At 35.5% G+C, this 18,060-nt stretch overlaps 1 protein-coding gene across 4 annotated transcripts in view; it reads right to left on the bottom strand.

The window, feature by feature from the left end:
- gpc6b (glypican 6b) overlaps positions 1 to 18,060 on the bottom strand; it is a 79,272-nt gene that overhangs the window by 37,501 nt on the left and 23,711 nt on the right. For all 4 annotated transcript variants that reach the window (XM_077727928.1, XM_077727925.1, XM_077727926.1 and 1 more), the window contains one exon: positions 3,477 to 3,635. In XM_077727928.1, the coding sequence (XP_077584054.1) occupies positions 3,477 to 3,635 (159 nt within the window). The remainder of the gene's footprint in view (positions 1 to 3,476; positions 3,636 to 18,060) is intronic.

Here is an 18,060-nt window from a genome sequence, read left to right as displayed (position 1 = left end):
CCCTGTTCATCTTCTAAATTTATTTATTTTTTGGTTCTATTCGTTGAAATGGATTCACAAAAAGAGGATTTTCTTTTTTAAAGAAATGCTCCTTGCTATTTTGCATCTTCTGGTAGCAAAAAATGGTGTTTGGACGTTTAGTCGCCAGTCTTTTGGTCCCTTTTGGTCACCGGTCTTTTGGTCGCCGGTCAAATGTACTTAGATATTAAACAGTACTTACATATTAAACTCTCTCTCTTAGATATTAAAGTCTCTCTCTCTTAGATATTAAACTCTCTCATGATTATAATTTTGAGAGCTGGTTTCAACAGTAAACTCTATCACCATTTGAACCTGTTCTACCAAAAGACCAGTGACCAAACGTCCGGCGACCAAACGCCTGGCGACCAAACGTCTGGCGACCAAACGATCGGCGACCAAACGTCCGACGACCAAACATCCGGCGACCAAAAGTCCAGCGACCAAACATCCGTTCACGCTAAAATTGAACTCCAGACAAAAGACGGTGATTCCTAAATGAGCCAAAAATTGACAAATTACTAAATTAATTGGTGTTTAAAACGATCTAAATACTAAAATGAACTAACTACTAAAAAAACACCCAATTTTCTCCAACATATACCGATTTTCTTATGATTTTTAACGCGCTATGTTAAAAAATGCTCGCCTTCTCAACCATACCACCAACAATAAGCACCTTCATTATAAATTCTCCTTGAAGAGGATAAAGAAAACAACACCTCCGCTCAGGTACACCCGCAACACCTGGTGTTCATCGGAGGCTACGACGCTTGGCGAGTTTCAACTCTACACCGTCGTCACCCCTCGTCCGGAGAAATACAAAATGTACAAGCTTCATAAATAATTCAACGTTGAGATTTTGAACCTTTCCTTCTCACATCTTCTCGGGCTTGGCTCAAGCCTGACAATGGCACCCAATTTCAAACAGTCTAATTCGCTCAATGTAGCAATCAATGGTTGCGGAAAAGCTCAAAGGGGCGAAAAAAAAGGGGGAAACTTTCGAATGGAATCTGCTTTGCCGCTGATGAAATAATGGAGAATGGCAGCAAATGGCAAAGGGAAAAAATGGCATGTCTGGACAAAGCTGATACCTTCTTCCCTTTGCATTGACAGCAGCAAATCAAGGCGGAGAAATTGTTTATTTATTCATGCGTTTGGAAGAATTATGTAGACAGTGAAAGAAGCTAATAAAAAAAAGAAGCCATCAGTAGAACCATTCAAGTTGCTGTAACTGATAGTGTATTTCTCGCATATAAGCCATATTTGTAACAAGAACAATGATGACTGCAAGGGTACGGCTTATATGCGCACAAATTCGACGGTATTATGCAATATACGGTCTTTTATTTGAAAATAGATAGAGATAAAATGCAAAATAATATTTATTTTGATGGATATGAATGAAATTTGAGGAAAAAATTAATGTATCTTGTATAAAATGTTATAAGAAAGAAAAATTCAAGGCAATTTTAAGGGTATGGCTTATATGCGAGTAAATACGGTAATCATTCATTTTTTCTCCATTTTGTTTGTATATTAAAGATATACTAAAGCAATACTGTTGGTTTATTCCTCCTTTTTAATATTGAAAAACAAATCAATGTTTCCCCATTTTAATTTGTCAAAATACATTTAAAAATATTCAATTACACCTGTTTTTATTTGAAATAAAATACGTATAATGAATAAATGAAAACATTAGCCTATGTTTTTTTCAAGAAATGACTTACAAAAAGAAATAGTGCTGAATTAATTCAGAAAAAACTGATTAGTTGTCAAATAGTAGATTAATCGTGGGAGGCCCTTTTGAAATGATAGCCCCCCGCAAAAAGACCCCAAAATATACTCTGTCTCAGACCAAGATCACCCAGGCAATTATTTTAAGAGAGTGACAATATTCCTCTTTAAAAATGACAGGAAACATTCATTAAAAAGTTCAGCATTAAAACAGTAAGCCATGTGGAAGAAGTACAATTTTCGCTTCATTACACTCAGATCCAACTTTTGTTGAATTTACACTCCTCTTTTTAGCTAAAATCTTAACACAACCTCATCACACACATTTCCACATTAAAACCCACCAAAACATCTCTTGATTGACAACTTGATTAAACATAAGAAGTCGCTTAGTCGCCAAATGTATCCGTTACCATGGAAACGCAAAACCAACCAGCAATTAAAACTTATTAGCTACAACTTCAACGCAAATTGATACTTTTATACACTGCAATTGAGTTGAAATCACCTTAAAAAGATGAAATGGACAGGTGGGCCATTTCCACCTCCAGATTTTTCACCTCTGCTTTTGAGGTGATAAGACATTTCTGCCCACACCGTCTCAAGTCGCCAGTGTTAAAAGATTATAAGATCTCATTAAAAGCAACTGACTCTATTGAAAAAAAGCTACAAGAAGTAGGTGGGAAGCTACTGCGGGAGGAAGAAAACGTCTGCTTTGGGTAATGAATAACACACATACACATACACACACTTTTTGTAGCGTGGTGGTCAAGACAGTCGCTATGGGGGCTTCATCTCACAGCGTTGCTCTCAAGACCGTGAAACAAAGCTTAATAATGCAAAGATTGGCTCTGGGCTGTTCTTGTCAATCTGCCGTGTTTTTATTTAATCCGACCAAAGGAAGGTTACTTGGTTCGTTTGAATGCTAACAGCGTTTTTTTTCTCATTTGCTCATGAATGCGGGGAAGAGCTACAAATAGTTAACCTTTACTTATACTAACATACAGGCTTTTGATTTTCTGGGGTGTTGGAAAAGGTACTTCAGGGGTCGTATTTGGTTGAAATGGGATTTAAATAAGGGAGGTTTTATCGTATTTTTCGGTATATAAGTCGCACCAGCCTGACATTACAATACGAATCGGAAAAATATATATTTACAAGTTGGACGAGAGTTTAAGTAGTATTTTTTTAGGAGGGCCATTTTTTATTTAATCTGAAACCAGGAGCAAACATATGTGAAAGTAACAATTATAAAATATAGATGTAAAGGCTATATAGGCATTGGTTAACATACATTTTTAGATAATGATACCCGAAAAAAACATAACAGGATGTCACGAACTAGGCAAAAAAGCAGACTATAGTCCAGAAAATACAGTATATGCATGATATGACTATAATACTTGATATTTTAGGATTTTTTATTTGATTTTAGGTTGATTTTGTATTGATTCCTATTTGGAGACATGCTTGCCATCATCATCATCCCTGTTTTAATATAGTTTTTATTGATATGAAGAAAAATTATTTTTTTTCATGCCCATTTTCATTTCATTTGTATGTGTTAAAGAAAATAATGATCAACCATAACGAAGAAAACAGTTTTGCTATAAATGGTGAGTGCTATATTATATAACTTAATCACAACTCACTAACCACAAACAACTCATAAATATGTATTGTATTATGAAATAAATCAAAGATAGACTGAAACTCACCATCAAACTTCTGATGTCTGGACACGAACATGCTCCTCAAGTTATGACTCATATCATCCAGCATCACAGAAAAGTGCTGCTTACTCCTTTGGCTGAAGGCATCCTCCATTTCTGGGGTACAACACGTGTTTCCTTGGGAACAAACTCGCAAATGTTCACCTAAGAAAAGAAAACACATTTTACTTTGAGCCATGAAACTTAACATTTCCACCAAAGCAGCCAAATTCAAAGCATCGCCACATTTCTGACCTTATAATTCACTTTCTAACCTTACAACCCTAAAAAACAAATCCCCTATTTTGTTCCATAATGCAAACAATAAGAATAATCCCTTTTATTGACACGATTCGGTGTACAAGTGGTTAGCACGTCGCCCTAACGGGTCTTGGATCGAAGGTCATAAAAAGTCAATTACAAGAAAGAATTTGATTGTGTATGCCACTAGTTGGTGTGAAGTTAAAGATAAATCAATGGGAGGGAAGCAGTGGCTTGCCTTAAGAAGATTTGTCTCCACATTACATAATTAATGAGGTTGGGGAAAAGTTAATGATGCGCATGGTTCTCTTCCCTCCAGCTGCGATTTAGGAAGAGCCACAGAAATGTGGAGAAGTTCACTTCATGGGATTTCTTTCTATCTTCATTGACAAGTCTCTTTTACACGCATTCTAAGATACTTCAATTGCTTTCGCACTAGTATTTTAGTCATGTGGACCACATCCGTTTTTGTAAATGACGGTTGATTAGAAAAACAAAATGGAGAGTTAGGTGAACACTACAAGTTTGGTTTATTTAATTAAGGACATTACATATTAATTAATTTATTCGTGTTCATGTTAAGGAACATGTATATGTAAATACTGTATTTTTATGTCTGTGAGGCGCACTTATAAGTCTTAATCATCATTTTTGGACATTCAAATTAGTAAAAAAATGCAATTATTGATTTAAAATGAGGAAACACAAGAAATAATCTACACTTGATTGGAATTTCATCATAAAACAGAAAGTTGGCATTCATTTACTTCCTCGGGCCACACAAAAGGATGTGGTGGGCCAGATTTGGCACACGGGCCGCCACTTTGACACCTGTGCTTTAAGGTGATTGGCCAAGAGGTTCGTAGACGGGAGTTGATGTATGTTAATTGGTATGGAGTTCCTGGTATGAAGAGAGAAGATTTTTTGGCTAATTTAGCACTCTTTTTGAAGGGAATTACACAGTCACCTCTAGAGCCAGCCATTGTTGATCCCTTGGATTTTTTTGGGACAAAATCTTGCATTGGAGGAGGACATTTGTGAAGGAAGGTTTCATAAACTAAGTATGAGTTTGGCCACCACAAGATTTGAACAAAATTCTTTGACTTAAATTATGTTTTTAGGCAGCAAAATGACGTCGTTTTTACTTATTTTATGGTGCTTCCAAATTCTTATTTCCATGAAATTCCTCTTGACAAATAATGCTCAGAAAAACTGCATTTTCCCCCTTTTGTGGTCTCAGAAGAGATTGCAATTTACCCTGCACCAAGTCCTTGTCTTCCTTTTCATTTCCTCAGTAAATTTACTGCACCTCTTAAAGAGAGCTAGCCACTTGTGTTACCGTGTCAATACTGCTATTTTCTTGCATTAATCACAATCTCTACACAGTCTTTCCGGTAGAGATGAGTTCACATTGGGAGCAGCGTTTGGAGTGCAAGTGTTTGCGCTTGCATTAAAGTAGATGAAGAAAAGATATAAGCATAGGCACTATATCGACTTACTTTGCAAAGAAGGGTCACTTATGATTTGCACTTTCTGGTTTTGTTGGATATTATATATTACTCATATGGCATCTTGTAGAAACAAGTATAAGCATGTAAGCATTGAAGCATTGGCTTCCAATCTTGACACTTTGCTCCAACAGTCATTTGGATTGACATATATGATTTACATTTAGATTCCTTCAGGGGAAAACATTGGATTTGCGTTAATCTCGTGTCAGTTTTCTCGAGATTTATTTGTGTAAATGCAATGGATGGTTGGAATACCACGATGAAGAAATGTACAGTATAAGGCGCACTTAAAAGTCTTAAATTTTCTTTAAAAATAGACAGAGCGCCTTATAATCCAGTGTGCTTTATATATGGAAAAAAAATTAAATGTGTCATTCATTGAGGGTGCGCCTTATAATGCAGTGCGCCTTATAGTCATGAAAATATGAATGAATCCCAAATCTACTGAATGAGAAGAAAACAAATAAAAGTCCTGACTACCACAGGATTATTAATGCCTATGGAACTTTGGTAATTTGCCAGTTACCATTAAACCTCTGTGTTAATTGCTTTGCATTCACACGGGAAAGGCAAAGTTTATAAATTACTGGAATTCATTGACATTATGGCCGCCTAGGGGTACCTTATTTATTTATTTTTTTGACTGACTACTTAGCCTGTGAAACTCTTCCTTTGACACGTAATAAAACAGATTGAAAGTTAAAACCAAAACACAAAAACAGCATTCCATTACAACAACAACACCAAAAACGGACATAAGATTGATCATCAGACAATCCGAATTTTCGATTTTTACATTTTAACAGGACTGAGATTTCCCGACAATGATTAAAAACCACTCCACCGGCGAGCTCAACACTGTATGACGCAGGCTAAAGTCTATTTCAGTCTAGAAAAGAGAAAAAAAATGGATCATGTTAATGATGCCTGCCCTACTGAGAAGCAAATACTGAGTGCAACCTTTTCATCACTTCGCTCTAGCAGCATCTTGACATGACATCCTTTCATTGTGCTCTGCTTTTTTTCCCAGACATCACTAAACTCATATATCAAGCAACTCCATACGGGGATATAAGAAAAAGGGCTTTGGAGGGGACACCAACACTCTGAGGACTACGGCGCCCTCCTTCTTCAAGGTTAGAACAGTTCGGTGGTCTCACCGGATCGTCTCTGTCTGTCTACTCGACGACGGCTAATCGCCAAGATGGAGAAGTGTCAACCGGTATTTTCCAGTAACAACGACAACTTAAACTGGCGTGAGAGGATCGGAAATATAGACGTTGTTGTCAGTCGAGTCAATCTTTTAAATCCAGAGGAATAAGCCGGTATTTTCTAAGTCAACAGATGACATTGTCACCGAGTCAGGGAACTAAATGATGGAATTAAGCAAGGGGAACAAAGAAAGATAAAACCGTGTTAAACATTTATGGATTCTATTTGAATTCAGGCTAATTCAGGATTGCAAGGATGACAGTGCTTAAGAAATGCACACAGGGATTTTTATTAAGGTTTTTTTCACCCCAATGGATGTCAAACTACTGGATGAGGGAGATTGGGTAGAACTGCTAGAAACTGGTTTTACAGGAGTTAAAGAAGTGGGGTTGCCAGATAATAAATTTTGAGGTATAGCAGCACGGTCGAACATGAAAAAAACTAATTTAAATGAACTTGAATTACAATGCATACACACTCAAAAATAACACTGAAAATACGAATAAAACACTGAAAAAAAACACTGAAAAACATGCAACAGTCTGCCCAGTGCTCGTAGATATCTGTTATACACGAAATATACGTGTCAAAAAAGACAAATTATAAACACCTGGCTTTCTCGTATCTAAAAAATCTCAAAATTTGCCTCGTCTCTCAAGATAATTATTTGCTAAAAATTTTACTCGTATCTCGAGCTAATTTGCTCAGAATTTTACTCATATCTCGAGAATTATTTGCTCGAATTTTTACTCTGATCTCGAGATAATTTGCTCAAAATTTTACCCTTATCTCAATATAATTATTTGCTCGAAATTTTACTCGTACCTCAAATTGCTCGTACGTCTAAGTACTTTCTCACCCTTTTAGCTTACCCATTGCGCGTCATATTTCCACCGCCGAGACAGCATCGATTTCGCCGCTAATGGGGTTTTCTGCCACAATTTTATTCCTATCAGAAGCTTTTGATGACCCCGGAGAAGGCAATCAGAGAGAATTATTTCCGCAGGCCATGATTATTGCACGAGTTTATTATCCAGACAAAAGAAAAAAAGCGCAATGACGTACCATATTGCTCACTACTCAACCTTTCTATGTAGAGCCCATAGTCATGCCTTCCACTAAGGAACGTACACACAGCTTTCTAATGAGCGTGTAGTCATTTTAATTACAGCAAAACAGTTTATGCATGAAATCAGAGGCACTTTTAGAGTGCTTACTAACTAACTGCCAGCGCAGCATGCAATTACTTTTTGGCACCTCCACGTTTGGTCTATTTTGACGGTCGATTATTCAACAATTATTTATTTTATTTAGATTAGTTGACTAATCAGTTTTGGTACATAGTAAATCATCTTATTGGCTGTACTGTTACTCTGGTTTTAATGTTGAGTTATGGATGTTCATTGGGATAAAAAGGTATGGTTAGATGATAAATATTTTTATGTGGCTTAGAGAACAGATGTACTAATTGGGAACGCAAAGGTTGACACGGGTAAATGTGCAAAGTTGCTGTGCATTTGACACCAACTGCTGTGGAAAGAGTTGAAATAGTTGTAAATTGATTAAATGTGTGCAAAGTGATTCATCAGTGCTCAGGTGAATCACGACAGATAATGAGCTTTAATTAGGAAAACAGGCCTGATGGAAATGAGCAGCTATTTTTATATAAATATAAATACAACATCAAATAGAAATCATATATTTTTATATAAACATATATCTATATTTTATTTTATATTTTTATATATATATTTCTTTATTTTTCTTTTTTTATTTATATTTATATAGAAGGGAATATTTAAAACAAATACTTCAATAATTTATAAAATGTGTTTAAACTTCAAATACATAAATAAAAACATAATATTTACTATGAAGAGGCTCAATTATTATTTAAAAATGTGTAATATCTTCCTCTTAAAACAGAAGTTATGAAAACTTTTAAATAAACAACATTTCTAAATGATTCCCAATACATTTTTTAGTTGTTGATAGGTCAATTCCTAGCATCAACCCGAACTCTGACACTTTTTTAATATACGTTTTAATTTATGATTTTTACAAATATTTAGCTTCATTGAGTCAGCTCACACACTGACATTTTTTAAAGTACTTTTACAAATAAGCTTCCAAAACAGTAGCTTTTGACATTTTGGAAAATATATTATATACAATATAATCTAGTAAGACATATTATATTGTTTTGCACACACTCACACACATACAGTATTCCACTATCTTGCTCAAGGGCATTTTAACCAAGTTTTTTTCTTTCCTTTATGAAAGTAAGTAGTCAAACATGGGACTTGAAAAGGCAAACCCTTACTTACACAGTCGCTTTTGCTGGCCCATTCATTAATAATTCATGGACCATAATGCATGTATAAACGCTGTTCCAACACATATTGAATGACTATTATCACGGTGGATTGTTCCATGATGGCATTCCATACAGTGCAGCAGCAGAGTATCGACTTTCTGTTTAGCGTTTAATCAACATGTCGCTTTCTTCAAGCGTCGATTTACAGTGCCTTGAATGAATTGCTCATTTGTGTTTCCACACGACAATTCTGCTCCTTAAAATGGAATATTTCAGCCACTTGTCTTCACTCCCAGTAACACCCAAAGAAAAGTATTTTTATTTAATGTACCACACTCTTAGTGGACATTAACCCTTTCAAAGATAATGCTTACTGCAGTGAAGTATTCCAGAGTTGACATTTATGTACTTTACTAAGTTTTAGAGCAATATTTTTTTTTAATATTAGCAATTATTATTACATAATTGTTTTTAGGCGTCACAGTGAAAAAGTGGTGAGCACATAGGGCTCACAGTTCTGAGATCGAGGGTTAAATCCCTAGTAGGTCTTAAAAATTATATATAATACTATCTAATATATTATAAAATACATGAAGTGTATTTTTCTACTTTTAAAACTTTTAATGCATGTATAAATTAACAGTATGTCATTAATAATATATGAATAAAAGTAGAAATGGACTCAAAAGATGATTTTTTTTGGGTCATAGTTAGAAAAATAATAATAATTAATACCTAAAAAGTTGTTTTTAAAATGTCTATTGAAATATTCAATGCATATTTTCAATAATAAAGGGCAAAACTTGCATAATTCTCCTTAAAATAAAACCAAACTGAGGTTTTAAAAACATATTGCATATTTCTAAAGTCAAATTGTATACATATCATATTAATCTATACATATTTTTATAGCCTGCCCATGATAAAGTCATGTAATCAAGTAAGTACTCAAGAATTCTGTTAAAAAAGACACCTCTCTACCACTATCGGATATCCGTAGACGTCAAATTCACCCGACAATGAACTAGCAGTCAACGAGTCAAAGACAAAAAAGATATCATAAGAATATTGGAAAATGCTGTAAGCGTGAATTCCAAATGGCCACGAGCAAGCATCAGTATGCATGTCTTCCCACACACTCTTGCCTTCCCTTCCCACTTTTAATAACGTCTCCAGAGGTGTTGCGATGCGAACAATACGGCCCACTTCTCTCTCTCTCTCTCTCCTCAAGTTCAAACTGGCATCAAATCAATTCCAGTGACACTCTTCCTTCCATTTTGGGTCATGTCACAAGACATAATGAAAGACATGATGTGCTTTAAATAACCGTAAGGCCACGGCAGGTAAAGACAACGGCGCCATTGCTCGTCCTTGGACGCCAAAAAAAGGACATTCTCAAGACGGAAATGAATTCTAAAAGACATAAAACGACACGCAATTGTACACCGCCAATCTTTCCATCCTCGGTGAAGTCGACGGGTTGCAGAAAACGATAAAAAAATGAGAAAAAATGTACTTTCCGACAATCAAACATGTGTATTTGATATTTATGGATATGTCAATGTATCCAATGGCAACAAGTACGAGTGAAAATTGGGTTCTTCAGTAAAACTGACGGCGGAAGACGTCCAATTCTGAGCAAACCGAAATGAAATCGTCACTCTCAGGTTGTTCAAATTACAGTAAATTGTCAAATGCCGCAGGCCAATCGCTGCGTTTCATTACTTATTCCCATTGGATGAAGGACATTCATATTTTATGAATGGCGGTCATGAGATCAGCCCAGGCTTTTTCATAAAATATCACAGCACAGCTTATATTGTCACGTGTGGGGAAATAACGCTTTCAAAAATTGGCTTTTTTAGCCATTTGAAAGAATTCAAAGACGCCCCCCGAAAAAATGCAGGTTTGCAAAAAAGGCGCTGCTATGGATGAGTTATGCTTTAATTGACGCAAGAGGCGAAACATGCTGTGAAAGGAGAAGGACAGATTGGATATTTAGGAAAGTGCGTGTCCCTATTTTTACCTCTTAAGCAGTGTCATTTGTTGTGTTTGAAGATTATTTTCACGTCTGTCATAAGGGGTAAGAAATGCACAATTTGCATGCTTAAATACATTATCCGACCATATTTCACATGGTTATTCATGTTCAGTGTTTTCTGGACTCCAAGTTGTAGTTTGTGAGTTCGTTTTATGTGCGACTTATACTCCAGTGTGACGAATGTATTGTTATTATATCATTTCACATGGTATTTTTTTACAAGAATCTATATTAAATGCCTTTCAACAGGACATGTCTACAGTTGGGTTTGGATTTTATTAATAAAAAGCCAACAAAAATGCCACATATACATTTTCAATTTTTTGGCTAGTGAGACTTATACTCCAGTGCGACAAATGTATTGTTATTATATCATTTCACATAGTGTTTTTTACAAGTATCTTGTATTAAATGCCTTTTATGAAGACATTATGCAGTTGGGTTTGGATTTTATTTAATAAAATACCACCAAAAAGGCCACTTTTATACATTTTCATTGCATCTATTTCTGGCTAGTGCGACTTATACTCCAGCATATACAAACTGGCTATTCTCTTCCCCTTTAACATGATTGGCTGCACTCACCTAACATATCACTCACAAGTTAAAATCATAAATAAAGATAAAAATGTAAGAAACGAACAACAACAGCAAAGCCTAGCTTAACAAAATTCATTCAAGTCAAGATAAATGCAAAAATAAAACAAACGTTCTTGACCTTCAGGTTAATATTCATGCTGCCATAAACATTCTGCCATAAAGCTTCCTAATACATATTGCAAATATTTTATTATTAGTATTTACAGCACATTTTCTGAGCAAGGATCAGCATATGCAAGAGCGGCTGTTGATTATTACGGAGGCCGTTATGGATTTTTAGTCTCAGCGCTGCTTGAACATGCCACGCATGCCAGCCGGCGTGCTTGGCATCCACTTAGCCCAAACGACGGCACGGCAGGGCGGCAGACGCTGCCACTTTACGTATTATTACTCTTCGCTCAGCATTTAACGGCCACCTCGTTAGTGAGGACGGCGTTCCACGGAGGAGGCGGCCTTCCCGCAGACAAGCGAGGCGCCAAGCGTAAACATCGTCATGGACGAGGCAGGGGCTAAAAGGTAGACGGGGGCGACGGAGCGTTTTGTTTTGACGGCTAGCTGAGGCCTCGGGGAAAGTAGCGACGTGAACTGTGAGAGAAGTCAGGGATGGTGGGCGGCGGAAAATGCAATGTAGCAATTCTGGATAACTTTGGAAATTTTTTTAAAGTTTGGTGCAACTGGTCAGTTTGCTTGAGAACGCTGTAAAAAGTGGATTTGCTTCAGGTTGACTTTTAACTTTTATCATTCTTATTCTTGGCTTGAAATTCATTTATTTATGAGTTTTTTATTTAAAAATATTATATAAAAAATAGTTGCGCAGAATAAGGCCAATATAAAAAAGGAAAATTCCCTTTTTATTTAAAAATTCAAGTTAATTATTGATTAGTATTGAATTCAATAGATTTTTTAATTCAAATGAATAAAAAGCAGAGGATAATATAACACTAGTTCATTAATCATAGGATAGTATTTTTGATTTAATTTTTTTATCTAAAAAGCACAAGAAAAAATTATAAATATCTCATCTCTCTTTAAATTATCATTATTATTTTCATAATACAATAGTATGAGACAATTAGTCGATTAATCCAAAAAAATCATCTATGATTAGTCAGCTGTCAAAAATCATATTTTGGGGATTATACAGAAAAGAATACATCCATTTTAATAAAATCCAAATCCCAAAAAAGGAACGTTTTCCACCTATTCAGCAGAAAACCTTTGTCTAATTCTTTTATCATCCCGCCATATCAAAACAATTTCATCTGTCTTTTTTATTGGAATCGATTTTCCTATTAGAAATAATTCAACTGCGATGATCATCCATGTGTTGCAGGCAGATTGTACTATTGAATTAATGAAATGGAAAAGATAAAGAAAAGTGCCTCCCGCTTAAAGTAATTTCATTAAATAAGATCTCCCTTCATGCATGAACTCATTGGATTCGCTGCTGGTTGAAACGCCTCTCGCCGTCAATGGCATGCTTCAAAAAAATATAATTTTTGTAAGTCATTTATAAGTTCAGTGGACAAATTTACATCCATTTGTAGAGAGCGTAAAAGTCATGTTTGATTATTGTTTCATATTCAGCAGAGCTGATATTTCACCACTGTCTAACCTCATTTGACAGACTCAGCAATTCATATAAATATGATTTTCGCATAGTTGTTAACAACACTCCTGTGGAGAGAGGTGCTCAGACTTTTGCTCGCCGATATTTTGGTCCCCAGCCAAATGGTTATAGTACTGTTTAATATCTAAGTACTGTTTAATATCCAAGTACTGTTTAATATCTAAGTACTGTTTAATATCTAAGTACTGTTTAATATCTAAGTACTGTTTAATATCTAAGTACTGTTTAATTTCTAAGTACTGTTTAATATTTAAGTACTGTTTAATATCTAAGTACTGTTTAATATCTAAGTACTGTTTAATATCTAAGTACTGTTTAATATCTAAATACTTTTTAATATTCAAGTACTTTTGAAAACAGTAGATATTTATATATTAAACTCTCTCATGAATATGATTTTGAGAGCTGTTTTAAATAGTACTTAGATATTAAACAGTACTTAGGTATTAAACAGTACTTAGATATTAAACAGTACTTAGGTATTAAACAGTACTTAGATATGAAACAGTATATATTTAGATATTAAACATCCAGTCATGGTGGATACATAGATATTTTTACCTTAGAAAGACTCAACCAACTATTTGCCTTTCCTCAAATCTTACTTTGCATAAGAGCCCAAGCCTCAGGTGAATGAATCCATGTTTTCCTAACCTAAAATGTAATTATAACAAGCTGGCAAGGTAGTGCAAAAAAAAAAAAAAAAACCTCAACAACTCCCTTTCATCGCCTCAGGGTTAACCGTGACGGAATACTGCATAAAAAAAAGTAAAAAGCACAAAAAGAGTCAACTCAAATCTTCCGTGCAGATAAATTCCAAAGATATTTTTTTCTTGATTCCACTGATGAAGTCCTGCCATTTAAAAACAGTCAACCAAAAATAATGAGTTTAAATCAAACAAAAATTGTCACTGTCATTTCCCTCAACATTAAATCATATTTTTGTCATACAGACTTGCTTTAGGCCAATTTTGACAACATTTTTTTGTCTTCAATCATTTCAGGTTATCCTTTATTTAGCTTTTTTGAGGTACGCTAACTGCTATTGGTTGTTTTTTTCTCCTTTTATTGAGCATTACACGTGGGTGTATTGACTTTTGTCTGTGCAACGTTTCCATATAATTGGCCATCTTCTTTGGGATTCACGGTCACGGCTTATCCAAGCTCTGTTTTTTGATAGGGTTACATTTTTGATGTACTATGAATGTAGTCTACAGAGACAACATTTAACTTGAAAAGGTGAACTACACCCTATAGTAGTCAGCAGTCAGTCGTAGGTTACACACACACACATACACACACATCGAGATGAATAGCCGCAATTACACCGCCAGTGAGCATGAATCGATCCTACGTTGCCTGCGGCGAAGTCAGACGAACGTAGCACGAGACCATCAGCGACCTATACATACATAACCGGGCAAGCTCGTGATTATTAATTATGTTTCAAGTCAAAATGAGTGGGATGTCTATTTCTGTCAATAGCGGCCAATGAGTTAATGACTCCAGGGAAGCAAAATATCATTTATTTATTATTTATTGACTATTTATTTGTCTGTTTGTAGGTTGTTGTTGTATATGCATTGTGGTGAAAGCTTTAAATCTTATTATACTTGTAAAATGCCAATAAAAGCATTCAATTCAATTCGATGAGTGCTTTACTCAATTATAGACATTTTTATTAGTATATCCTATTAAGGACCATTTTGTCTCCTGTAATGCGATTTTTTAGGAACAAGTTCACATTTGGTTGTCAATTCATACTCCTCCAACACCAATTAATTGTTGGCAAACAATTAAAAAGACACTTTAAAAAAAACAATGCTGTCAAATTGAGTTATTGTATTGAATTGAATGATGTTATTGTCATTATACAAGTATAATGAGATTTAAAGTGCCCAAATAACAACAGCAATAAATAATAAGTCAATAAATAGTCATAAATAAGTAGGAAAGTGCACAAAAAACAACAAACAAGCTGATAACTAATCAATAAATAATTAAAATTGATGAATAATTAGTCAAAATAATAAATAAGTCATGGTAAAACCACGACTTGACATGTCCTCGGCCCACCCCGATAATCATGACCATCTCTAGCACCTCCAGCACCTCCAGCGTGCAGGTAGTACTTCCATTTCACCTTTCTAACACTCTTACGTGACATGAAGCAATCGGTCCACATTTCCCACCCCGGAGGAGCTCATAGCAAGCGGCCGAGGATCAAATCAAATCAGAGCTCGTATTTCAGTACAGCTCACGGCTGAAAGTAAACAGGCGATTAAATCGGATGTGCTTTTATTGTGATGTGGCCTTCCTGCATATCTCAACATCTTATCTAAAGCTCAAGCAGCGTTGACATATTTTCAAATTTTAAAAAATGATATGTTCTGAGTCGGAGATTGCCATTTGGTCGGGATGGTGCGCTTATGTTGTTTACTGGGACATTCATCAGTGTGCAATAATCATGATTGATTTTCTATCCCTGCGAGATGGGGGGAGCAAAAGTGCTATCTAAGTGCTAACTAAGGTTTTGGAATAATATTCGTGCTTGTACAAGGAATTGCGATTGGCTGGCTACCAATTCAGGGTGTCCTCCACCAGCTGGGATAGGCTCCAGCACCCCCGGGACACTAGTAAGGATTAATCAGTTCAGAAAATAAGATGAGATAGAACAAAGCTCCTCCTCCACTGCATTATTTTATACCAAAAAAATCCATGACATCAACAATGGCTGGCTCTAGAGGTGAATGTGTAGTTCCCTTGACTCCAGTTTACACTAAAAAAAAAACAAATCTAATCTATAATATTACAAATTCAAGATTTTAAGTCTTTGTAAAAAATATATTAATATATATATATGTAGTTCCCTTCAAAAATAGTGCAAAATTAGCCAAAACACCTTTATACCTGGAACTCAATAGCAATTAATATATGTCTCTGAAACTCTTGGCCAATCATCTTAAAGCCTGGCTGTTACACCAACAAAATTGTGATGGCAAATGCTGTCTAGAACTGTGCTACGTGTACAAAAAAAATCTGATATATCAATAATGGCTGGCTCTAGAGGTGACTGTGTAGTTCCCTTCAGAACGAAAACGAAATTAGCCAAAACAACCTTTCTCTCAATACAAATTAACATAAGTAAACTACCATCTCTGAATTTCTTTGTCAATCATTTTAAAGCCTGGCTGTTAGAAAAACAAAACTATGCTAAGTATGTCTAGTATGTGTCATCGTTTATCCTCAACCTACACAAGGGACTAAAGATGGAAATTAGCCTTGCTAACAAGCTTACATATTTCCATATACATGTTCACTAACATGAATACAAGTATGTTCATTAATATATACTGTCCCTTACCCAATAAATCAAACTCAAACAATTGACATGCGTTTGTGTGGTCAACAAATGCACCAAAAAAAGTAGGCGGAGTTTATTCCGAACAAGGATGTGCTTCCGTCTATCCTAAATTTTAATGTTGGGTCAATTTTTAATGAAAATCTGGCAGGTCGCACGCACGCCCGAACGCAAAAACGCACGCCTCAAGGGCACGGCCGTCCTGTGTGAATTTGCTGAGGCGCTCATAACACCTCGCCGCCGACATATGACTCATTCAAAAGAGCAGATCAAACGGCGTCTATGCATGGGGGACATCATCTGGAGATGAAGGATGAAATTGTTCACTGGATTCTCCGAGATGGCTTGTGAAGTCGCTGACATTGATGCCAAGGTGTGTGTGTGTGTGTGTGTTTTAGTTATTTAAGGCAGTGGTGAACAGGTGGCCTTTTTATCAAATATTCACTGCGGTGATAGACGGTGCCAGATGGGATTAGAAAATGTTTTTTCTCTTTTATTTTAATTGTGTGAAAAGCAAGATGGCTGTCAGAGATGGCGAGAGAGAGAGAGAGGAAAACAATTGTGTTAATTATTTGATTTGTCATCTGCAAAGTGTTGTTTAACGGCTTTCATTTAAAATAATGCACTTGTCGGATGTGAACGTAGATTTTAGTGGAAATGAATGGAACGCTGTTATACAAGTACAATTGAAGATTGACTATAAAGGGCACACTTAAATAGGTACTCATAAAAGGGTTTATATCAAGGGTGTCAGACTTGGGTTGGTTCAAGGGCCTTGTTAACGTCAACTTGATTTCATTTTTGATACAATATTTAGATATTTTTTATAAATGGATTAAAGGAACTGGATTAAAAGCCTTGATTATTCAGTTTTTATAGATCTAAAACAATGTTTGAGCTTTTTTAAAATATATTTTTAGATTTTAAAAATGATTTTTGAACTAAAAACACAAAAAAATATTAAAAAATGACAATTATCAATTTTAAAAGTCATGATTTACTTTCTTAGGCCCCACAAAATGATGCAGCGGGCCAGATTTGGCCCCCAGGCCACCACTTTGACACCTGTTGTCTATTCAGATGTTCAACATAAAACTAAAGGATGAGTTAGATTTTACAAAAATGATTTTTGAACTAAAAACACAGAAAAAAAGATTAAAAACTGACAATTATTGATTTAAAAGGGGGAAAATCAGGAAATTTAATATACATCTATACTCTTCATTTAAATCTGATCCTAAAACTGAAATTTGACACTCATGTTTTACTTTCCCCGGCCTCACAAAATGATGCGACGGGCCACATTTGGCCCCCGGCCCACCACTTTCACACATGTACATGAATTGATCACCATTACACAAATACAAAAAGATTTAAAGCTTCACCATACAGCACCCACACATAAATAGGTAGTCTTGAAATGATTTATATCATAAAAAAAAAGATGTGACTCAAAGTGGTTCACAGCATGTGAGAAGGAAGCCATGATGTTTTAGTTCAAGTATCAAACACAATCCATGTTGGATGTCATTTTAAGAAAGTGCTAACCAGTCCGTCTATGCTTTTCATCCCATTCAGCTGGACTTGAAGGAAAATTCCTCTCCGTGAGCTACTTGTGCTGATGCAGGGTAAAAAAACACTCGGACAAAGCACC

The sequence above is a fragment of the Stigmatopora nigra genome, chromosome 11 (genome assembly GCF_051989575.1).
Source record: "Stigmatopora nigra isolate UIUO_SnigA chromosome 11, RoL_Snig_1.1, whole genome shotgun sequence".
Classification (NCBI taxonomy): domain Eukaryota; kingdom Metazoa; phylum Chordata; class Actinopteri; order Syngnathiformes; family Syngnathidae; genus Stigmatopora; species Stigmatopora nigra.
Note: the sequence above shows the minus strand (reverse complement) of the source record. Positions and strands in the feature narration are given on the sequence as shown.